At 41.5% G+C, this 23,218-nt stretch overlaps 1 protein-coding gene across 1 annotated transcript in view; it reads right to left on the bottom strand.

Moving 5' to 3' along the window:
• Window positions 1-23,218, bottom strand: part of LOC126238974 (probable G-protein coupled receptor Mth-like 1) — a 563,627-nt gene that overhangs the window by 1,836 nt on the left and 538,573 nt on the right. The window contains exons 4-5 of the mRNA XM_049947825.1: window positions 11,917-12,095; window positions 5,060-5,198 (exon numbers count right to left, since the gene is read on the bottom strand). Of these exons, the coding sequence (XP_049803782.1) occupies window positions 5,060-5,198; window positions 11,917-12,095 (318 nt within the window). The remainder of the gene's footprint in view (window positions 1-5,059; window positions 5,199-11,916; window positions 12,096-23,218) is intronic.

Genomic DNA, 23,218 nt, shown 5'->3' on the forward strand with positions numbered 1-23,218 from the left:
CTAAATCGATGAAAAAATTTTGTGGATGTGAACCCCAAATACACTAGAAACGGCATAGGTTTATTTACATCTTCTCGTTTGCAATTGTTTAGTTGCCTCCTATTTCATGTTATATTTCTGTGAAGGGGGTTAGTTTGTTGCAGTCTCCTTTACAAGAGGGAATCAGTAGTCAACTATGGCCCTGTTGATCAAAGTGCATCCTTGTATTAAAGTACATCATATTTATTGGAATTCAACTCTATGTTCTTTATTAGTTTTTTGGCGGTCATTTCCTGAAAATTAATCCAAATGGTTAGCAAGAAACATCTGCTCTTTCCGTGTAATGGTAAACAAAATAATGCAGTATCATCTTGTTGGAAAATTTGGAAATTGAAGCAGACACCAAATTATCAACCACTATTAGTGATGCCCACATAGGCTTTGTGCTACATGTGATAGAATACAGAGCATAGATCATTATGGATCCCAGCTACTAACTTGTGCAATCTTTCTGATGATCTAACATGGTATAGATTAGTTAGACGAGACACACTTTTGGATGTGCTTAATGCTGAGCAAGCCATAACTGGTAGATTCTAGGTCAATATTTATGTTATTAACAACAATAAATGTAATTTTTGTCAGAGGAAATTTGTGGCAAATTCACATGAAGTAAGTAACGGTGATGTCAGTTTCCAGAGCTGATATATTCTATGGAAAACTGACTGGTGATGGCCAGCTGGGAGTGTTCATATGTGCGTAGTAAAGCAAACCAATATTAATATAATTTAAGGAGTATAGGTAACAGCTTGTGAGTTGTTACATTTACTCCTTACATTATTTACATTCCAACAGGACTTTCCTTTATTTTTCTTTTTTTACGTATCAGAGTTTCCTGTACTGTGTCCTTGAAGGTTTTTTAATTTGGACTTTTTAAAATGTTGTTTTAATGCATTTCTGAGCCTTTTAAAAGTGTGAATACAGCATTTGTTTTACATTACTGTGACTACAGCAAAAGTTCTAGTGTACCACATCTCAAACTCCGCAGTTCTGATTTTTTTTTTTTTTCGTCAGAGGTATCAGTACAGTGTACTAGTGTGTACCATCACAAATAAACTCTGGTGCACCCATGTGTGTGCTGTCATGTGAGAGATTTTATACGTTTATGGCACGTTTAGATATTTGCCGCTTTTGTGATCCATTTACCACACCTGTTACAAGTAGTTTAAACTTAAGTGCTTACATTGTTATTTCACATTTTCTAACATGTATGATATATGGTACAGCAGACAAATTCACAACACCTCCTGTAACTGCTCTTACACAGAATGTCATTGCCTTATATTATATTATGGGATACAACATCCTACAGTGCCCGAGAATGACCACATGTCAAAATTGCCGTTGCAATAAATGATGTTTTAACAGCCAAAAACAGAATGATTCCATTTAAAGATTTTGCACTGCTACAGGAAAAATGTTCTCTTACCATCAGTATATTTAGTCGTGATATTTAGAGTGATTAATCAATGCAAAATTTAATTACTTGCAGTGAAGGAAGATTAAGATTTAACATCTCATTGGTGATGCATCATTACAGACAGAGCAGAAGGCTAAATAAGGAAAGTAAGAGAAGGGAAATCACCTGTGCCCCTTTCAAAAGATATATCCATGGAGAAGTAATAAAAACTTTGAGGTTTGCTGATGACATTGTAATTCTGTCAGAGACAGCAAAGGACTTGGAAGAGCAGTTGAATGGAATGGATAGTGTCTTGAAAGGAGGATATAAGGTGAACTTCAACAAAAGCAAAACGAGGATAATGGAATTTAGTCGAATTAAGTCGGGTGATGCTGAGGGAATTAGATTAGGAAATGAGACACTTAATGTAGTAAAGGAGTTTTGCTATTTGGGGGCCAAAATAACTGATGATGGTCGAAGTAGAGAGGATATAAAATGTAGACTGGCAATGGCGAGGAAAGTGTTTCTGAAGAAGAGAAATTTGTTAACATCGAGTATTGATTTAAGTTTCACGAAGTCGTTTCTGAAAGTATTTGTATGGAGTGCAGCCATGTATGGAAGTGAAACATGGACAATAAATAGTTTAGACAAGAAGAGAATAGAAGCTTTAGAAATGTGGTGCTACAGAAGAATGCTGAAGATTAGATGGGTAGATCACATAACTAATGAGGAGGTATTGAATAGAATTGGGGAGAAGAGGAGTTTGTGGCACATCTTGACAAGAAGAAGGGATCGGTTGGTAGGACATGTTCTGAGGCATCAAGGGATCACCAATTTAGTACTGGAGGGCAGCATGAAGGGTAAAATTCGTAGAGGGAGACGAAGAGATGAATACACTAAGCAGATTCAGAAGGATGTAGGCTGCAGTAGGACTGAAGACCACATCAACAACAACATACATTCAGGTGACAAAAGTCATGGGATACCTCCTATTATCATATCAGACCTCGTTGTGCCCAGTGTAGTACAGCAATTTGACATGGCATGGACTCAAGTTGTTGGAAGCCCCTGCAGAAATATTGAGCCATGCTGCCTCTACAGCTGTCTGTAATTGCGAAAGGGTTGCAGATGCAGGACCTTGTGGATGAATTGACCTCTCAATTACTTCCCATAAATGTTCGATGGGACTCATGTTGTTGATATGGGTGTTGAGATAATTCGCTGAAATCATTCAGAATGTTTTTCAAATCAGTCGCAAAAACTGTGACCTCGTGACATGGCAAACTGCCATCCATAAAAATTTCATTGTTGTTTGGGAACAAGTAGCCAAACCGAACCATTTCAAGTCAATGATCAGTTCAGTTGGACCACATGACCCAGTCCATTCTACTCAAAGACACCCCCCCCACATCATTATGGAGCCACCAATGGCTTCTACAGTGCCTTGTTGACAACTTGGGTCCATGGCTTCATCGGGCCTGCACAACACTCGAACCCTGCCATCAGCTCTTACCAACTGAAATGAGGACTGCTGAGTAGGCCACAGTTTTCAGGTCATCATGGGTCCAACTGATGTGGCCACAAGCCCAGGAGATGCGCTGCAGGCAGCATCGTGCTGTTAGCAGACGCACTCATGTCGGTTGTCTGCCAGTACCATAATTTCACTGCACCGTCCTAACGAATATGTTTGTCATATATCCCACATCAATATCTGCAGTTATTTCATGTAATGTTGCTTGTCTTTTAGCACTGACAACTCTACGCAATCACTGCTGCTCTCTGTCATTACTGAAGAGCATTGGCCACTGCATTTTCCATGGTGAGAGGTAGTGCCTTGTTTGGTATTCTCAGAACTCTCTTTATACTGTGGATCTTGGAATATTGTATTCTACAACTATTTCCAAAATGAAATGTCCCATGCATCTAGCTCCAACTAACATTTCACATTCAAAACCTGGAAATGCCTCTCGAAAACATTTTCATATGAATCATCTGAGTGCAAATGACAACTCCATCAGTGCACTGCCCTTTTATACATGGTGTATGCAGTACTACTGCCATCTGTATATGTGCGTATTGTTATCCATGACTTTTTTCACCTCAGTGAAAATCTAAATCAGAAATCCATTATTTAAAAAGATTAATTTTTGCACACAGCCACAGTAAATTTTTGAACTATATTAATGTCATTGTACAGTATGCCTCTTTGGTGAAGATATATAATATAAATTTGAAATTTCCGGCAGGACTGGTGACAAGTTCACAAGATGAAAATTACGCTTCAGTGATTATGGGAGCTATTAACTCTCTTGAAGACATGTGAGGCACCAATGAGTAAGAGCTCAAGAGCTCATAATTGAACTGTCAATGTAAAGGGGCCATGTGGCCTGTACATGAATTTGTGGTGCCGTCTGACTCTGCTCACATGCAGATGGCTTACTAAATATATGCCACTACGAAATACAGTTGTTTTGCATGCTACAGGTGGAGTAACATTATATTAGTTAAGTTGTCATATTAATATGGCAAATCAGAGTGTTGTTCAAGTTCATACTCTAACAGAAATGGAGATTTTTACATGTAATATTAACAAAAATTCATGTGTCAAGCCACATAAAATAGGGCTAAGAGTTGAGCGCAGGAAAATCAGTGATGGCCTTTTCAAAATACCCAAGATGTCAAGTGGCTCAGCCATCTAGAGAAACCACAGAAAACATAAATACGATTGGTCAGGCATGCTCCTTCAAAATGCGAGTTTAGTTTAATAACCCCTGCCCAACTCACTTGGACTTGCTGCTGTCCTCAATGAATGTTTTTCATTCAAATGGATAAGATATATTTTTCACAGAACTGCTACTAGAACTGACAGGTCAGATCTTACACCAGGTTACATGCAGATGTATAGGCGATGGGGCACAAATTTGTCAGCAGGAGTTCTTAAGGGTTTGAGAGAGACTATTCATTATTTTATGTGACAATAAAAGAGGGGACAATGCAATAGAGTGTAAATAAACTGCCGGCCGCTGTGACCAAGCAGTTCTACGCCCCTCAGTACGGAACTGCGCTGCTGCTACAGTCACAGGTTCGAATCCTGCCTCGGGCATGGGTGTGTGTGATGTCCTTAGGTTAGTTAGGTTTAAGTATTTCTAAGTCTAGGGGACTGATGACCTTAGATGTTAAGTTCCATAGTGCTTAGAGCCATTTGAACCATTTTGTACATAAACTGCTAACGTCTGGGGGTACTAACGATGCTTTGTGCATACATTCTATTGGTACAGCAGAAAAAAGTAAGAGAAGCAAATATGCCAAAATGGGGACTGGACTGATATCTCTGTTTGATTAAGATATTGTGAATCATTTTTAGTATATTCACCATTATATTCATCTTGTTTCTCAAGAAATGTGTCAAGGGAATTTAGAAAACATTATAATGTAATGTAGGTGAAGCACAGAATGTCTTATAGCTCTACATATTTTGTATTATATTATTAATATACTGTGAGGAACTGAGTTCTACTTTTTGGCACTGTACCTGTTAATTTGTGTGTCATGGTAATGGGAAAATTAGTCACAATTAAAGAAAGATAGGTACAAATAAAGGATACTAAGAAAACTGTTTACCTTTCTGTTGTTGATTTCACAACTTCTCTTTTCCACAGGCCACATGTAAGCTCATGAGCTGTTGCACCAAATAAAATGACATTCACCAACAGCAACACTCCTATTGGTGCGTAAAAGTAATAAAATATTTCTGAGTCACCTGCAGAACAGAAAAACAACACACAAAATAACTTGTGTTTTAATTTGCTTGCACTTGTATTAAAGTTTATTGTATAATTAGTGTTGTGTATTACTATTCAGCATACTAGTGGAATTAAACCCACATCATTATTCTGTAGACTTTGATAAATGAAGCTGAAAATGTCTTTCTTCCCACTGAATTCACATTCTGTGCAAACATGTATTCATAATGTATTTCACAAATAAATGAGATACATGTAAAGCAATCATTACAATGAAGAGTGAACTGAATGCCACAGATGTGTGTTCTTGGCCGCCTCCTGATTTTTACATCAGTTTGTCTTGTTACATATGAAGGAACTTCATCTAAATGAAAATAACTACTGAAACATAGTGTGTCAGGTGTGACAGAGATTTTACAGGTTGGAAAAATTGTCTAAAATTAATATCATTGTATTCTGTTTAAGGCACACAATAGATTTTATTTTGTCAAATTAAGATCAGAGCATATATTGAAGCTGATTTTATCTTTGCATTCTTTAATTCTTTTGAGTCATGTTTCATTTTCAAATTGGGTGCATCTGGTCTTCTGTGCAGAAACTAATGAGATTTTTGCCTGAAAAATGGTTAACCAAAAATACAAGTTGTACATCAACACAATGTCAAAAATAGTATCATCATTCTATTGCTCTGCTTGCTATCTATTTCTTCATATCCGTACAGACACTAGAATCCTCCATACCTTTTTTATGAAACAACTTTGCACTTAATACTGTTGAATTCAGACAATCAGCCATAGCTGTCTACTGCTCACATATTATGTTAGTCCCAGGCATTAATGACCTTAATTGTTAATGTCATAAATGTTTACAAAATTTGGGAACTTTGAACCCTGTGTTCTCCTTGCTATCTCATAAGATACAATTAAATTTATGATAGAATGATATTCACAGTAGTTTTTCAAAACTTTGTGAGACTTAATCTATATTTTAGTCATTGTTTTACAGCTTCTGAATATACACTACTCACTACATAAAGAATTCATCATCACAAATTAATGAAATGCAGGTCATACATAACCCATATTTTACAAACAAACAATTAAGTGCACAAAGCAATGAAACAAAATCGCACCTCTAAAATCTGTATGATGTGCTGTGAAATATTTAGCTGGTTCAATGCATAGAGTGAACTATGTACTAACATAAAACAGAAATGATTAAGTTTTACATTTAGGTATATGAAATTCGCACTTGTCACCTCTGGACTATATCAAATCACAAAATATAGTGCAATAATCCATAAAGGTTTTAAAAGGAAAGAATGTAGGTACTTGGATATTAATTGTTACAGTGCAGAAGAACTGTAACAAACATGTCTGAAAAGGTCAAATGCAAAACTGCAGCTTTGGGAGGGATTCTAGTGCTTTATCCCTATTTAAGCTAGGAACATGTGTAGCCCAGACCAGTGGCTAATTGTATAGCCATTCAAACACCTGTGCATTACAGCATATTAACCAAGGTTTGTCCGCCCCTGGTAGCTGAGTGGTGAGTGCGGTGGAATGTCATACCTAATGGCCCGGGCTCAATTCCCGGCTGGGTCAGAGACTTTCTCTGCTCAGGGACTGGGTGTTGTGTTGTCTTTACCATCATCATCATTTGATCCCCATCGACATGCAAGTCGGCCAAGTGGCATCAACTCGAAAGACTTGCAGCAGGTGAACGGTCTACCCAACGGTAGGCCCTAGTCACACAGCATTTCCAACCAAGGTTTGAACGATGAACAGGAGATGGGGCCCATGTAAACTGTGCAAATCGATTTCTGAGGACATAACCCCATGGACTTGCCCTGAATGATAGTGCTACCCTGAGGTAGCTCAACTAACCTCTCTTGGGCCTAATGTTAGTTCGGTCTGATTGATGTTCATGACAACATAATTTGTACCTTGTAGGACACTAAAATATATTTGCATGGAATCATACAACCTGTTAGTTGTTATGATACATAACTACCATCCCAAGTACCGTACTTCCTACAGATTAATTCCTTTTGCAAAAGTTTCAATTATCCTGAAATTAATGCTTAGCTGATAGCACCATTTGCATGTGCACCCAAAAAAAAAAAAAATTCTTGGAGGTTTTTGAAGCATGCAGCTTCTATACTTTAAACTTGTATGAACTGATTCAAACAATGCCTGGAGGTAGATAAATGGATAAAATCAAAATGATGTTTCTTTTTCCAATAATGTACATGTAAATTCATTCTTGTGTGAATTGAATGTGCAGAAACAGTTTAAAATGATTCATATAGATAAGAAATGCATTCTGATGATGAAATTGAAAACTCAGTTTTGAAACTCTGACTTCATTTTGATTTTACGTGCAAAAAAATGCTTTTTTTGAGAGGTTTTATTTTTGCCATGTCTATGTTTCAGACTTGATTGAATCAATTTAAATTTTGTATGAAGATAAATAAATATATATAATTAATGGTCATCTTCTTGTCTTGTGAAATCTATATCCACTGCCACAATATAAGTAACATGGTTCAAAAGGCAATCAAAAACCTATACCGAATCAGTGGTCACCTGACTCATCAAAAATCTACACCAGTTGTCAAGCTATGGTGGTCCGATGTCAGTATTGTGGTAGAATAAAGGATGGGAACCAGAATAAAAACTGCTCCTATCATAGCACAAAAAAAGGTGAATATGTCCTGAACAGGGTTGGGGGTGTAAAATAAGGGGACTAGTTTTTCAATGTATTTGGCTGCTTCCACAACATTTACATCAAAATATCTTGACATATCCATACATTTTACAAGTTGACCCTACTTCCTTAATGCAGTGAGCTCTTACATGGAAGGTGTTGGCACACCTGCATCTTGCAATTTATAGGCTAAGCTCCCTGATCCTGTGCCCAAAATCCAGAAGATTTGTCAGTAACAGCAAAAAAATTTAATATCATATGGCTGAAGAGCATACATGTAATAGCTAAAAAGTTTTTGTGGGAGGAGAAAATTTTAGGGGATGGATTTGTTCGTGGGGGGGGGGGGGATACTAAAACAGTTTTTTTTAATTTGTGGGTAGCAGTGTTTTTTTTTCCCCCGAGGGGATTTTTCTGCCAGACCCACACCCTGTTAAATGTATGGTGAATGGTGTAAGAACAAACGGACACAAATTTAAGTGCTTCTAGAGTGTGGGATGCATATACAATAGGAAGTTAGAGAGTGGAGTGCATCTATAATAGGAAGTATCCCGAAGTGGGGGTGCACATATCCTAAACTTTAATGACAAGTTGTGTCATACTTCACAACATGACATACGCCATGTTGGATGACATAGTGGCATGTGTCATGTTCTATGACATTACATAACGTATCATATTACTTTACTTGACATGACGCATTATATTATATGACATGGGTACTAATGCTAACAAGTAAAAAAGTGCCCATATATCAAATGTTTTGATTTAAATGCCTTTGAAGCTGCACATAAGACAAAAAGCTAGTGCTTATCTTTTACATTCCAAACTCTGCCCAGGACATAATTGCTTTTTTCGTACTATGATAGGAGCATTTTTCATTCTGAAATACACTACTGGCCATTAAAATTGCTACACCCAGAAGAAATGCAGATGATAAACGGGTATTCATTGGACAAATATATTATACTAGAACTGACATGTGATTACATTTTCAAGCAATTTGGGTGCATAGATCCTGAGAAATCAGTACCCAGAACAACCACCTCTGGCCGTAATAACGGCCTTGATACGCCTGGGCATTGAGTCAAACAGAGGTTGGATGGCGTGTAGAGGTACAGCTGCCCATGCAGCTTCAAGATGATACCACAGTTCATCAAGAGTAGTGACTGGCATATTGTGATGAGCCAGTTGCTCGGCCACCACTGACCAGACGTTTTCAATTGGTGAGAGATCTGGAGAATGTGCTGGCCAGGGTAGCAGTCGAACATTTTCTGTATCCAGAAAGACCCGTACAGGAGCTGCAACATCTGGTCGTGCATTATCCTGCTGAAATGTAGGGTTTCGCTGGGATTGAATGAAGGGTAGAGCCATGGGTCGTAACACATCTGAAATGTAATGTCCACTGTTCAAAGTGCCGTCAATGCGAACAATAGGTGATCAAGACATGTAACCAATGGCACCCCATACCATCAAACCGGGTAATACACCAGTATGGCGATGACGAATACACGCTTCCAATGTGCGTTCACCGCGATGTCGTCAAACACGGATGCGACCATCACGGTGCTGTAAACAGAACCTGGATTCATCCGAAAAATGACATTTTGCCATTCGTACACCCAGGTTCGTTGTCGAGTACACATTCGCAGGCATTCCTGTCTGTGATGCAGCGTCAAGGGTAACCGCAGCCACGGTCTCCGAGCTGATAGTCCATGCTGTTGCAAACGTCATCGAACTGTTCGTGCAGATGGTTGTTGTCTTGCAAACGTCCCCATCTGTTGACTCAGGGATCGAGACGTGGCTGCACGATCCGTTACAGCCATGCCTGTCATCCCGACTGCCAGTGATACGAGGCTGTTGGGATCCAGCATGGTGTTCCGTATTACCCTCCTGAACCCATCAATGCCATATGCCGAGCGGTTATAGGCACTACAGTCTGGAGCTTCGGGACCGCTCCGGTCGCAGGTTCGAATCCTGCCTCGGGGTTGGATGTGTGTGATGTCCTTAGGTTAGTTAGGTTTAAGTAGTTCTTAGTTCTAGAGGACTGATGACCTTAGAAGTTAAGTCCCATAGTGCTCAGAGCCATTTGATGCCATATGCTGCTAACAGTCGTTGGATCTCGACCAACGCGAGCAGCAATGTCGCGATACAGTAAACCACAATGGCGATAGGCTACAATCCGACCTTTATAAAAGTCGGAAACGTGATGGTACACATTTCTCCTCCTTACACGAGGCATCACAACAACGTTTCACCAGGCAACGCCAGTCAACTGCCGTTTGTGTATGAGAAATCGGTTGGAAACTTTCCTGATGTCAGAAAGTTGTAGGTGTCACCAACGGCACCAACTTTGTGTGAATGCTCTGAAAAGCTAATCATTTGCATATCACAGCATCGTCTTCCTGTCGGTTAAATTTCGCGTCTGTAGCACGTCATGTTCGTGGTGTAGCAACTTTAATGGCCAGTAGTGTATATAATAAACGTAAGCATGGACTGTCCACGCATGCCACTGTAACGCTGCAATCTAATCACTCTGTAACAATTATATAATGCTGAATCACACATCCACATACAAGATTACAAAACAAAATTCTTTATTATAATCTTGATACTTTGCTTTAAATTTTAAACGATAAGTAATCATCACTGCATATGCTCACAGATATATACATGGATATCAGTATCTCAAGGGGCTTTTATAAACATGGTAACATTCTGTGTAGCCCTCCAAAGATAACATATACCGGGTGTCCGAGAAGTAAGGACGAATTTGAATTTTGCGCCATTTTGTCATATGGCGGTTGGCAGCCGTGGTTTTTTCATGGTTTTCTTGTTTGATATTTATTTTCATCATAGAGCAGATGACAACTAACCAACTTATACAAGTGAAAAAAGTTTTGTTGCGAAAACAGTGAAAGTTTCATGCAACTGTTCGTGAATTGCGTGTTACACTCTGACGTAATGCTACTCCAACCGAATCATCAGTTCGGAAGTTGATCCGGAACTCTGAGACTACGGGCCCTGTTTCAAACGTTAAGAAAACAGATGACTGCGTTCTGTTTGAACACTAGAAAACATTATTGTAGTGCGTGAGAATGTGATCATAAGCCCCAGAAAACCGGTTCACCGACGAGCTCAACAACAGAATTTATCACTAAGTTCACTGCGTGAAATCCTTTGATCTGAGAATGCGTACAAGATTCAACTTACACAAGAGCTGGAACCTGCAGATCAAGGAAAGAGATACCGATTTTCTCAATGGGTCGTGGCTCGACAAGCGGAGAACGACAACTTAACAAAAAAGATAATTTTCTCAGGTGAAGCGCACTTCCACCTCAGTGCATATGTCAATCAGCGGAACTGTAGAATTTGGGGTAACGAAAATCCGCGAGTGACTGTGGAAGATGAGATGCATCCTCAATGCACGACTGTGTGATGTGTGTTCCGGCCACGAGTGATCGGCCCGTACCAACTTTTTTTGAAAATGACGAGGCAGCTCCCGTCACTGTAAACGGCAACCGTTACCGAAACATGCTTTCTTATTGGTTTTACCCTCTTGCTGATGAAAATGACGATTTTCCGTTTGAAAACGACGGTGCGACATGCCATATGTCCCGTGAAACAATTGTTCTGCTGAATCAAAGGTTTCCTCAAAAAATTATCGCTTTACGTGGCTACCAGGAATCGCCTGCCAGATCGTACAACCTTACCACTTGTGACTTTTTTTGTGGGGATTTGTGAAATCAAAAATGTACACGAACAAACTAGGAACAACAGACCAATTGAAGGATCCCAGTAGACGTTCGTGAACGCGTCATTGAGAACTTCAGTGAACGCATTGCTCGTTGCCGCGCGACCTTGAATGGTCATATGGAGGATATAATTTTTCATACATAAATGGGAGAAGCTACCTTAAAGAAAAATTACATTTTCAATAAATTTTGTATGTTCTATAGCTCTCTGATGTTAGTCCCTGCTTCCGGGACGCCCTCTACAAAGAAAGATCCCAATCGTTCCTTCATTACTTACCATAAAACCAACACCTCTTCTCTCCAAACTTTGGCCTCAGAATGGAATCGTCCGCTGGAACCAAGTCCACAATGGCAGCCACCGACATGATCAGCAGAGGGCCACCCCATGCGTACAGTCGGAACAGTCGCAGCCGGCACACCTCCTGCCGCTTGTCCATGCTCGTTGGCCGCAGATCCCTGTGGAAGAAGAAAATAAAATAAATGCAGGCTTCAGGACACGAAGTTCTTTTCTGAGAGTGTGGATTTTTTTTAAATTGCCACAGATGTCTAAGTTTACAGTCATCTGCAGAGGAAAATGCTGTCTTTACGTTATTAACCCTTTTGTGGTTAACGGAACACCTATGTCTCGCGTCCTTTTACAGCGTACACTTTCTACCCGTGTTTTGTGATATACGTGTGTACAAATCTTGCGCTTTAGCGCCACTGGCGACCCTCACGACTTGGTACCACAAGTGGCCGGTACTAATTGTGATACACCCTCTACGAAAGTCTTACTGGCTCAAATCACACAGATATGGCGTGACGGGGACACGTCACTTCGTTGCCCACGCCACGTGTGTTCGTCGTCAGAGAGGGGACACGTGGCGGAGACGTCGAAGTGGCGCACTGCTGTTTTCATTAATTTGAAGTCATCCCATGTGCCGCAAAAATTTGTTTTACGTACATGATCCAAAACTACAACCGGTTCTGTAGATAACTTCTCAGTAAAACTTTTATTTTTCACGCAAAAGAAGCCCTGTTTTGGGATTCGCGCGCGTTCTCCGCTATGCAGACTTCCTCATTCGATACTGAAGAAACAATTCAACATAAAAATTGATTTTTCGACATCTTATACTCTGACATTACAGCTTCATAGTGAACCGATTTAACTTTCGTTATTGCCCATAGTTATTGTGGTACCTCCAGAATAAGTAAACCATTGTGCTTATTTCGAGAAGCTTGCAGTTAAGAGTGTAGTCGCTGACCAATTCCAGTTTGTTGGGTTGTGGGACATAGGTTGCCGCGTTGACATTTGGTGTGTTTTAAGACGTAGGTTGCCGCATGCAAAATATAGCTAAAATATCGAAATTGTTTTTAACGGTGAAAGGAGAGCGATGATGTATTTTGACGTTTGGTCGCAACGGGCTACGACGCGCATTATTCGACGTTATGGCCCCGCGCTACGCTAATTTGTGGTTGGTTCAAATGGCTCTGAGCACTATGGGACTCAACTTCTGAGGTCATTAGTCCCCTAGAACTTAGAACTAGTTAAACCTAACTAACCTAAGGACATCACAAACATCCATGCCCGAGGCAGGATTCGAACCTGCGACCGTAGCGGTCTTGCGGTTCCAGACTGCAGCGCCTTTAACCGCACGGCCACTTCGGCCGGCTCTAATTTGTGGCTGGGGTTTCTCTTTCACACGTGGTTTATGAAGTCAGTTACAATCATATGTTAAATTAATATTGCGTTAACAGGCATTTTCATTTTAAGACAAGGAGGAGGGGATCGCAGATCCAGCTAGCTGTATACGCAAATTTTTCTTGTCTGCACTGACAGTTTCATTCACAAAACGTTCAGTAACTATTATCGTTCATATAATGTCGAACAAATGGTGTGTGTTCAGGCGAGCAATGAATGAGAAATGGTACTTTGACATTAATATAGCTGAAGTATTCTCTGTAGTGGATGTTTTATGCTTTTCTATTTTAACCATACATATTTGGGCTTTCCTGATGCACGCAGTGTACATTGGGTAAAACGTCATTTTGCATACTTTTTTAAAAGTTATTACACAATTACTTATGTTGTCTATGAAAAGAATAGCGCTATCTTTATTATTTTCCTGGACGAACAACTTTGAATTGGTGCAGTTACAACGTTTTGCTGCTGAAACAATCTCATCTTTCTGTGTTAACTGTTGCATAAATAGAAATCTTACTTTGAGAAAGTACAAAAACACAGGTGAAAATACACATGTTTACTGGTTCAAATGGCTCCAAGCACTATGAGACTTAACATCTGAAGTCGTCAGTCCCCTAGACTTAGAACAAATTAAACCTAACTAACCTAGGGACATCACACACATCCATGCCCGAGGCAGGATTCGAACCTGCGACCGTAGCAGTAGCACGGTTCGGACTGAAGCGCCTAGAACCGCTCGGCCACACAGGCCGGCCATGTTTACTGCAATACAAATCTGTACAAGTGGCAACAGAAGGTATGGAATAGATTTAACACTATTCATGTTGCAATTAAACTAAACATGTACAGTCAGCATTATATTTTCTGTTCTCAATCAAGGGATTTTGCCAGACAGGTGTACAAATTCAGGATTCGTTTGGTACTTATCTTACAGAAATTCCATTTTCAGCTGGGATACAGCGCCACATGTCAAGTAAGGCTTTCTTCTTGCTCCTTTTTACTGGCATAATTTTATCACGCGAGATAGGGAAAACTGTAATGTTATCTTGCGGCAGATTTCTTTTCCCAGCATCTCTCGGCTTATTTGCACTGCTTTGACAAGTCCGCGGTTGCTGGATGTTATGACTTCCCCTTCCCCCTAACGTCGTACTGTGGTCGACTGGAATGTGTAGCCAGACACACTCAGTTATCTTGTGTGAGCCTCTCTGCAACCCGCGGTCTAGTGTGCTAAGATTCCTGATATCCTCTCGTCCCATCTTGCACTCGAGGAATCCATTCACATGACAGGAAACTATGCCCTGTAATGAGGGATTTCTGGTCTACAACAGTGAAATACACTACTGGCCATTAAAACTGCTACACCACGAAGATGACGTGCTACAGACGCGAAATTTAACCGACAGAAAGAACATGCTGTGATATGCAAATGATTAGCTTTTCAGAGCATTCACACAAGATTGGCGCCGGTGGCGACACCTACAACGTGCTGACATGAGGAAAGTTTCCAACCGATTTCTCGTACACAAACAGCAATTGACCGGCATTCCCTGGTTCAAAAATGGCTCTGAGCACTATGGGACTCAACTGCTGAGGTCATTAGTCCCCTAGAACTTAGAACTAGTTAAACCTAACTAACCTAAGGACATCACAAACATCCATGCCCGAGGCAGGATTCGAACCTGCGACCGTAGCGGTCTTGCGGTTCCAGACTGCAGCGCCTTTAACCGCACGGCCACTTCGGCCGGCCATTCCCTGGTGAAACGTTGTTGTGATGCCTCGTGTAAGGAGGACAAATGCGTACCATGACGTTTCCGATTTTGATAAAGGTCGGATTGTAGCCCATCGCAGCTGCGGTTTATCGTATCGACACATTGCTGCTCGCGTTGGTCGAGATCCAATGACTGTTAGCAGAATATGGATCCGGTGGGTTAAGGAGGGTAATACGGAACGCCGTGCTGCATCCCAACGGTCTCGTATCACTAGCAGTCGAGATGACAGGTATCTTATCCGCATGGCTGTGACGGATCGTGCAGCCACGTCTCAATCCCTGAGTCAACAGATGGGGACGTTTGCAAGACAACAACCATCTGCACGAACAGTTCGACGACGCTTGCAACAGCATGGACTATCAGCTCGGAGACCATAGGTGCGGTTACCCTTGACGCTACGTCACAGACAGGAGAGCCTGCGATGGTGTACTCAACGACGAACCTGGGTGCACGAATGGAAGGACGTCATTTTTTCGGATGAATCCAGGTTCTGTTTACAGCATCATGATGGTCGCATCCGTGTTTGGCGACATCGCACATTGGAAGCGTGTATTCGTCATCGCCATACTGGCGTATCACCCGGCGTGATGGTATGGAGTGCCATTGGTTACACGTCTCTGTTACCTTTTGTTCGCATTGACGGCACTTTGAACAGTGGACGTTACATTTCAGATGTGTTACAACCCGTGGCTCTACCCTTCATTCGATCCCTGCGAAACCCTACATTTCAGCAGGATAATGCACGACCAGATGTTGCAGCTCCTGTACGGGTCTTTCTGGATACAGAAAATGTTCGACTGCTACCCTGGCCAGCACATTCTCCAGATCTCTCACCAATTGAAAACTTCTAGTCAATGGTGGCCGAGCAACTGGCTCATCACAATACGCCAGTCACTGCTCTTGATGAACTGTGGTATCGTGTTGAAGCTGCATGGGCAGCTGCACCTGTACAAGCCATCCAAGCTCTCTCTCTTTGACTCAATGCCCAGGCGCTTCGAGGCCGTTATTACGGCCAGAGGTGGTTGTTCTGGGTACTAATTTCTCAGGATCTATGCACCCAAATTGCGTGAAAATGTAATCACATGTCAGTTCTAGTATAATATATTTGTCCAATGAATACCCGTTTATCATCTGCATTTCTTCTTGGTGTAGTAATTTTAATGGCCAGTAGTGTATTTACGGATGATCAGATTTCGGAAAAGTGGCTTCATAATTTGAACGTTTCTCACAAAATAAGCAATGTTCAAACTTATGTTGAAATGAAAATCTTATAAATACGAATTATGATCGAAATATTTAAGTTTCGTTGCTTTTCTCTGAATACTCTCCTTCACTTTGTCTGAAACAATATATAAACACTTAGGACGTGCTCTAAAAAAGCTGGAAACGTTCGTGATACATGATCAGTCATTTCATTACGTCGATTGTCATCTTTCTTCGCTTTTTTTCAACCGTAAGAGATGTGCCCAATACCTTATTCGCTGCTGAATATTTACGAGTTACAAGAGACACAGTGCGTCAATATCTTCGTCTGATGACACATTCCGATCCATTCGTAGCACGGCCCTCTCTCGTCTCTCTGACAGCGCCACTCCAGTGTGAAAGTTGCGGCGCCCCTGGCGCACCTCTGTTTTTGGCGTCCCAACCGGTGGCTTGTGTCGCTTGGGCCTTAAACCGACCCGGCCTGTTTAAAGCGAGAAGCTTTCAGTACTTGCAGCAAAATATATAGACGGCTGAGTGATCAAGAAGGAGAGGGACCACTTCTACATCTACATCGATACCCTGGCAGAGTAGGTCTGTTTCATTTTCCAAGTGTCCCCCCAATAAAACACAGTCTTTGGTTAGCCTTCACCACAACATTTTTTGTGTGTTCCTTCCAATTTAAATTGTTCGTAATTGTCATACCTAGGTATTTAGACGAATTTACGGCTTTTAGATTAGACTGATTTATCGTGTAACCGAAGTTTAACGTGTTCCTTTTAGCACTCATGTGGATGACCTCACACTTTTCGTTATTTAAGGTCAACTGCCACTTTTCGCACCATTACGATATTTCTTCTAAATCGTTTTGCAGTTTGTTTTGACCTTCAGATGACTTTAATAGTCGATAAACTACAGCGTCCTCTGCAAACAACCGAAGACGGCTGCTCAGATTGTCTCCCAAATCGTTTATATAGATAAGGAACAGCAAAGGGCCTATAACACTACCTTGGGGAACGCCAGAAATCACTTCTGTTTTAATCGATAACTTTCCGTCAGTTACAATGAATTGTGACCTCTCTGACAGGAAATCACAGATCCAGTCACATAACTGAGACGATATTCCATAAGCACGCAATTTCGCTACGAGCCGCTTGTGTGGTACAGTGTCAAAAGCCTTCTGGAAATCCAGAAATACGGAATTGATCTGAAATCCCTTGTCAATAGCACTCACCACTTCATGTGAATAAAGAGCTAGTTGTGTTTCACAGGAACGATGTTTTCTAAACCCATGTTGACTGTGTGTCAATAGACCGTTTTCTTCGAGGTAATTCATTGTCTTCGAACACAGTATATGTTCTAAAATCCTGCTGCATGTCGACGTTAACGATATGGGCCTGTAATTTAGTGGATTACTGCTACTACCTATCTTGAATATTGGTGTGACCTGTGCAACTTTCCAGTCTTTGGGTACGGGTCTTTCGTCGAGCGAACGGTTGTATATGATTGTTATGTATGGAGCTAATGCATAAGCATACTCCGAAAGGAACCTAATTGTTATACAGTCTGGACCAGAAGATTCGCTTTTATTAAGTGATTTGAGTTGCCTCGCTACTCCGAGGATATTTACTTCTACGTTACTCATGTTGGCAGCTGTTCACGATTCGAATTCTGGAATATTTACTTCGTCGTCTTTTGTGAAGGCATTTCGGAAGGCTGTGTTTAGTACCTCTGCTTTGGCAGCACTGTCTTCGATGGTATCTCCATTGCTATAGTGCAGAGAAGGCATTGATTGTTTCTTGCCGCTAACATACTTCACATACGACCAGAATCGCTTCGGATTTTCTGCCAGGTTTCGAGACAAAGTTTCGTTGTGGAAACTGTTATAAGCATCTCACATTGAAGCCCGCGCTACATTTCGAGCTTCTGTAAAACATCGCCAATCTTGGGGATTTTGCGTTTGTTTAAATTTGGCATGTTTATTTCGTTGCTTCTGCAACAGTGTTCTAACCCGTTTTGTGTACCATGGAGGATCAGCTCCGTCGTTTTTTTTTTTTTTTTTTTTTTTTTTTTTTGTATAGGTCTCTCAATTGCTGCCGATACTATTTCTTTAAATTTAAGCCACATCTGGTCTACACTTATTAATTTGGAATGAGTGGAGATTGTCTCTCAGGAAGGTGTCAAGTGAATTTTTATCTGGTTTTTTGAATAGGTATATTTTTCGCTTATTTTTCGAGTATTTGGGGATTACAATATTCAATCTTGCTACGACAGCCCTGTGTACACTAATCCCTGAATCGGTTTTGATCCTCGTTATTAACTCAGGATTATTTGTTGCTAAGAGGTGAAGTGTGTTTTCACAACCGTTTACTATTCGCGTGGGCTCATGATAATTTTTAGAGAATGCGTTTAGCACAATTTCGGATGATATTTTATGCGTACCTCCGGAATTAAACATGTATTTTCGCCAACATATCGAGGGTAAATTAAAGTCACCATCAACTATAATCACATGATTCGGGTACGTGTTTGAAATCAAACTCAAGTTTTCTTTGAACCTTTCAGCAACTGTATCATCTGAATTGGAAGGTCGGTAAAAGGATCCAATTATTATTTTATTCCGGTTGCCAACAATGACCTCTGCCCATACTAACTCACAGGAAGTATCTACTTCAATTTCGCGACAAGTTAAACTACTTCTTACAGCAACAAACACGCCTCCGCCAACCGTGTTTAACTTATCTTTTCGGAACACCGTTAGGTTCTTCGCAAAAGCCGGCCGAAGTGGCCGTGCGGTTAAAGGCGCTGCAGTCTGGAACCGCAAGACCGCTACGGTCGCAGGTTCGAATCCTGCCTCGGGCATGGATGTTTGTGACGTCCTTAGGTTAGTTAGGTTTAACTAGTTCTAAGTTCTAGGGGACTAATGACCTCAGCAGTTGAGTCCCATAGTGCTCAGAGCCATTTGAACCATTTCTTCGCAAAAATTTCGGCTGAGCTTATATCCGGCTTTGCCAGCTTTCAGTGCCTGTAACGATTTGAGCATCAGTGCTTTCTATTAGTGGTTGGAGCTCTGGTACTTTCCCAGCTACGAAAAATTACAACTGTTATACCAATGGTTCCTGTACCTACGTTCTTCCTGTGTTCAGCGTGCACCCTTTGTGACTGAAGCCCTTCTTGTGTTTTCTCGAGACCCTCTAACCTAAAAAACCGTCCAGTCCGCGCCACACAACCCCTGCTACCCGTGTAGCCGCCTCCTGCGTATAGTGGAGACCTGACCTATCCAGCGGAACAAGAAACCCAACCACCCTTTGGCGCAAGTCGAGGAATCTGCAGCCTACACGGTCGCAGAACTGTCTGAGCCTCTGATTCAGACCCTCCACTCGGCTGTGTACCAGAGGTCCGCAATCGGTCCTGTCGACTATGCTGCAAATGGCCAGCTCTGCTTTCATCTTGCAAGCAAGACTGGCAGCCTTTACCACTTTCTGTTAGCCGCTCGAAACCAGAGAGAAGCTCTTCTGGTCCAAAGTGACACACATCAATGGTACCGACGTGAGCAACCACCTGCAGTCGGCTGCACCCTGTGCTCTTCATGGCATCCGGGAGGACTCTTTCCACATCTGGAATGACTCCACTCGGTATGCACACGGACTGCACATCGGATTTCTTACCCTTCTTGTCATCCAAGTCCCTAAGGGGCCCCATAACGCGCCTAACGTTGGAGCTCCCAACTACCAATAATCCCATCCTATGCGATTGCCCGGATCTTGCAGGCTGAGTGGTTTCCTCTGAAACAGGACAGGAGACAGCACCTGGCTCAGCGACAGTGTCAGCCACAGACAGCACCTGGAAACTGTTTGTCAGACAAACCGGGGAGGCCTTACGTGCGGCTACTTGCTTCGCCCCAGGGCGACCTCCCACTCGACCACAGGTGAAGGGTCAGCCTCAGTGCGAGCAGTAACTGGGTTGGCCACCTATGAGGACCGTCGGAGGACTCTGACGTGCTGGACGTCCGTTGGATCCCCACGGCCGGCCCACAACAGTGGAGCCCATCCACTGCAGCCTCAAGATGTGTAACTGAAGCCATTACAGCCTGAGGCTGAGAGCGAAGTGTCACCAACTCGGCTCGCATCCGAACACAACAATCGCAGTCCCTGTCCATACTAAAGACCGTGGAAAATTAAACTATGCCGATAAACGGACTAACAGCACGTGCTGCGCAATTCTACTGTAGAACCTGCCGAAAACGTACGAACTGTGTCTAGTAATACGCAGATATTCAAAAACCTAACTACCGAAGCACTCAGGTGAAACTAAATAATTTGACCCTGATTTGGAACTTGTAATATGTCACAAAATCGGTTTACTTTCTGACGCAAACGAAAACGCGAGAACTGTGGCTATCAGATGTTAAATTTACACGCAGAAACTTAAGAAACTATTACAGCACACAGATGATATAATAAAATTTGCTCCTGGTCGGCTACTTCTGTCTGACTTCGTTACAATTGCCACAGTGCAATCTGTTCCAAGGACGCCTTAAGTGAGTACTCATGTTTCATTGTACATTACAGGCAATCCATTACTACGCTCCTCAGAAACTCTGCTAGTTTTTACATCATTTGTAGTCAGTGGGATGTATATATCCCACCAAAACTTGCAGAATGCAAAAAGTTTGGTATGTCTTGTCTCACAGACGTCTTCAAATTTTATATTGAAAATTTGTAAGAAATTTCTCATGTTTTCATTGTCACAAGAATAAATATGTTTTGCTACTGATTTGTTATACTTATTCCAAGATACTTCTACTTTAAAAAAAAAACACAAATAACTTTGAAAATCCTTGGATCAAATGAAAACATGGACTTTTGAAAGTTCGGGGACATGTGTCCCGCCTCACTGATATTCAAAAATCGGTCAACTCAAAATTCTTTTGTTGGTATACGTATAATTTTGATCATGATGCACTTTTGACCTTTAATTTTTCAAATGTGTGTTTTAGCCACAAAAGGGTTACTGCAGAAAAACATAAAATTATATTAAGAAGTTAAGGTCGGATGCATTTGAGTTTTCCTAAAATTAAACAAGACGTCATACCAAAACATATGTGTGACAGAAACAGTCTATTAGCCAGTCATGATGTCAACCACATACATTATTTGGATGGATATCTACCCATGTCTTTACGCTTTAACCGAAATTATAACAAGTATCATAGAGGTTTGTCTAAACATGATTTTGTAAATAATAAAACTCAGTTTCATTTGAATTACGATTTACACAGTCATAATACTCGTACTAGACAGAATACAAAATTTCCATATAAACTTCCTTCTTTTCCAGGGTTTCGTGTTACAATTTGAGACTCACAATTCAAAGGAAAATTAAAAGCAAAACTTGTTAGCCACACTTGCAACAAATTAGCTAATAATGTAGACTGAAGGCCTCTATTCTTAAGGATTTTAAACGTCAATGCGATCAAGTATATGGCGGATAATCATAAAGTTTTTTCACCTTAAGAAAATCCTGGCAGTAGGGCGTGATGCCCATGCCTGGAAACCAAGAGGTCGCACGATCGAATCCCGGCCACGTAAATTTTCCGTCTGCCCCTAATCTGCCATTCGCGTCTCAATCTCTGTATATAAAAGGCAAAGCCCTGACTGACTGACTCACTCATCATCGCCCCGCCCAGTACCGCGAAGTATAGAAACTTAAAGTTTGCAGAAGATGTGGATCTTATACTGTAGACATCGTTTAAGAAGGGATTGTAATGAGAAGCCAACGAAAAGCGCCACTGACATAATTAGTGTGAAGTTTTGAGATAACTCTGGTGCTGCAATTCAATGTGATGTGCGCTCTCTCACGGAGTTAGCGCTTACGCACACATTCAGAGAGCTAAATTCGTACTTCCTCAAAAACAGTGCGTTCACTAAGCGAAAAGTCATTGATCCCTGAATACGCGAGTTTCACATCGTGGCTGTAACCATGTAGTGTTGCATCCTGTGTGTCAATTATTAGCGCCAAACAACAATAAGCTCTGCTCGTTAACTCGTCTGTCTTCAGTTTCCTCTAGTTTAAACGCTTATTCGCACATACAATCGAATGGTAGTCAACACTGGCGGACACTCTGCGTATGCTCGTTCGCGTGTGTTCGCCTCCATTCGCTGCGGTGTAAGCCAGCCTCAGCTTTGAGCTGCTCCGATAGACACGGGGATCCGGCGACGCAGACAGACCGGAAGGACGCTTCTATTCCGAGAACGCGCCGCAGTCTCCAGACTTCTCGGCGATGTGGTTAAGCCACACAACGCAGCAATCGTGCACACCGTAGAGAATCGTCTGGGCTCCCTTTTTTAAATAAGAAGAAATGTCGTAACATTCGGATTCACGCATTCAGAATTACGTACTTTGCCGCTTTATGCTTGCGAAAAAATTGAATCTTTTCAGCTCTAAGCCTTTCGGAATGGTTATGAAGCACTGTCTTAGGAAATATGTTCGCGCTCAAAAAATGTGAAGCACGCAAAAGGAGAGGAGGAACAGAGAGAATACTTCGCGGCTTGAGAAGAGATGTGATGTTATTGCAGCAATTACAAAATCGAGTCAAATTTACAAACACCTTGGAAGTGTGAGTCTTCTTATCAGTGTGACTTCGCACACCCTCCGGTCTCGGTGCATTCGCTGATTCGGCTGATAAGGATTTCTCGAAAAGGCTGAACTGGCCCACAACTTTTGTAATTGGTCCTTGGTATTCTGGATGCTGGCACTGGGACGTAGTTGACGACCGAGCTGGTCACACATGTTTCCTGTCAGGGATATATCCGGAGATCCTGCCCAACGTGGGAATACTTTAAAGTATCTCAACATCACCCACACATTTCGTACACAAGCCGCGGGTGAACGGCGTCCATTGTACTCTTGAAAAATAGTGCTAC

This window comes from Schistocerca nitens, chromosome 1, assembly GCF_023898315.1.
Source record: "Schistocerca nitens isolate TAMUIC-IGC-003100 chromosome 1, iqSchNite1.1, whole genome shotgun sequence".
Lineage (NCBI taxonomy): Eukaryota > Metazoa > Arthropoda > Insecta > Orthoptera > Acrididae > Schistocerca > Schistocerca nitens.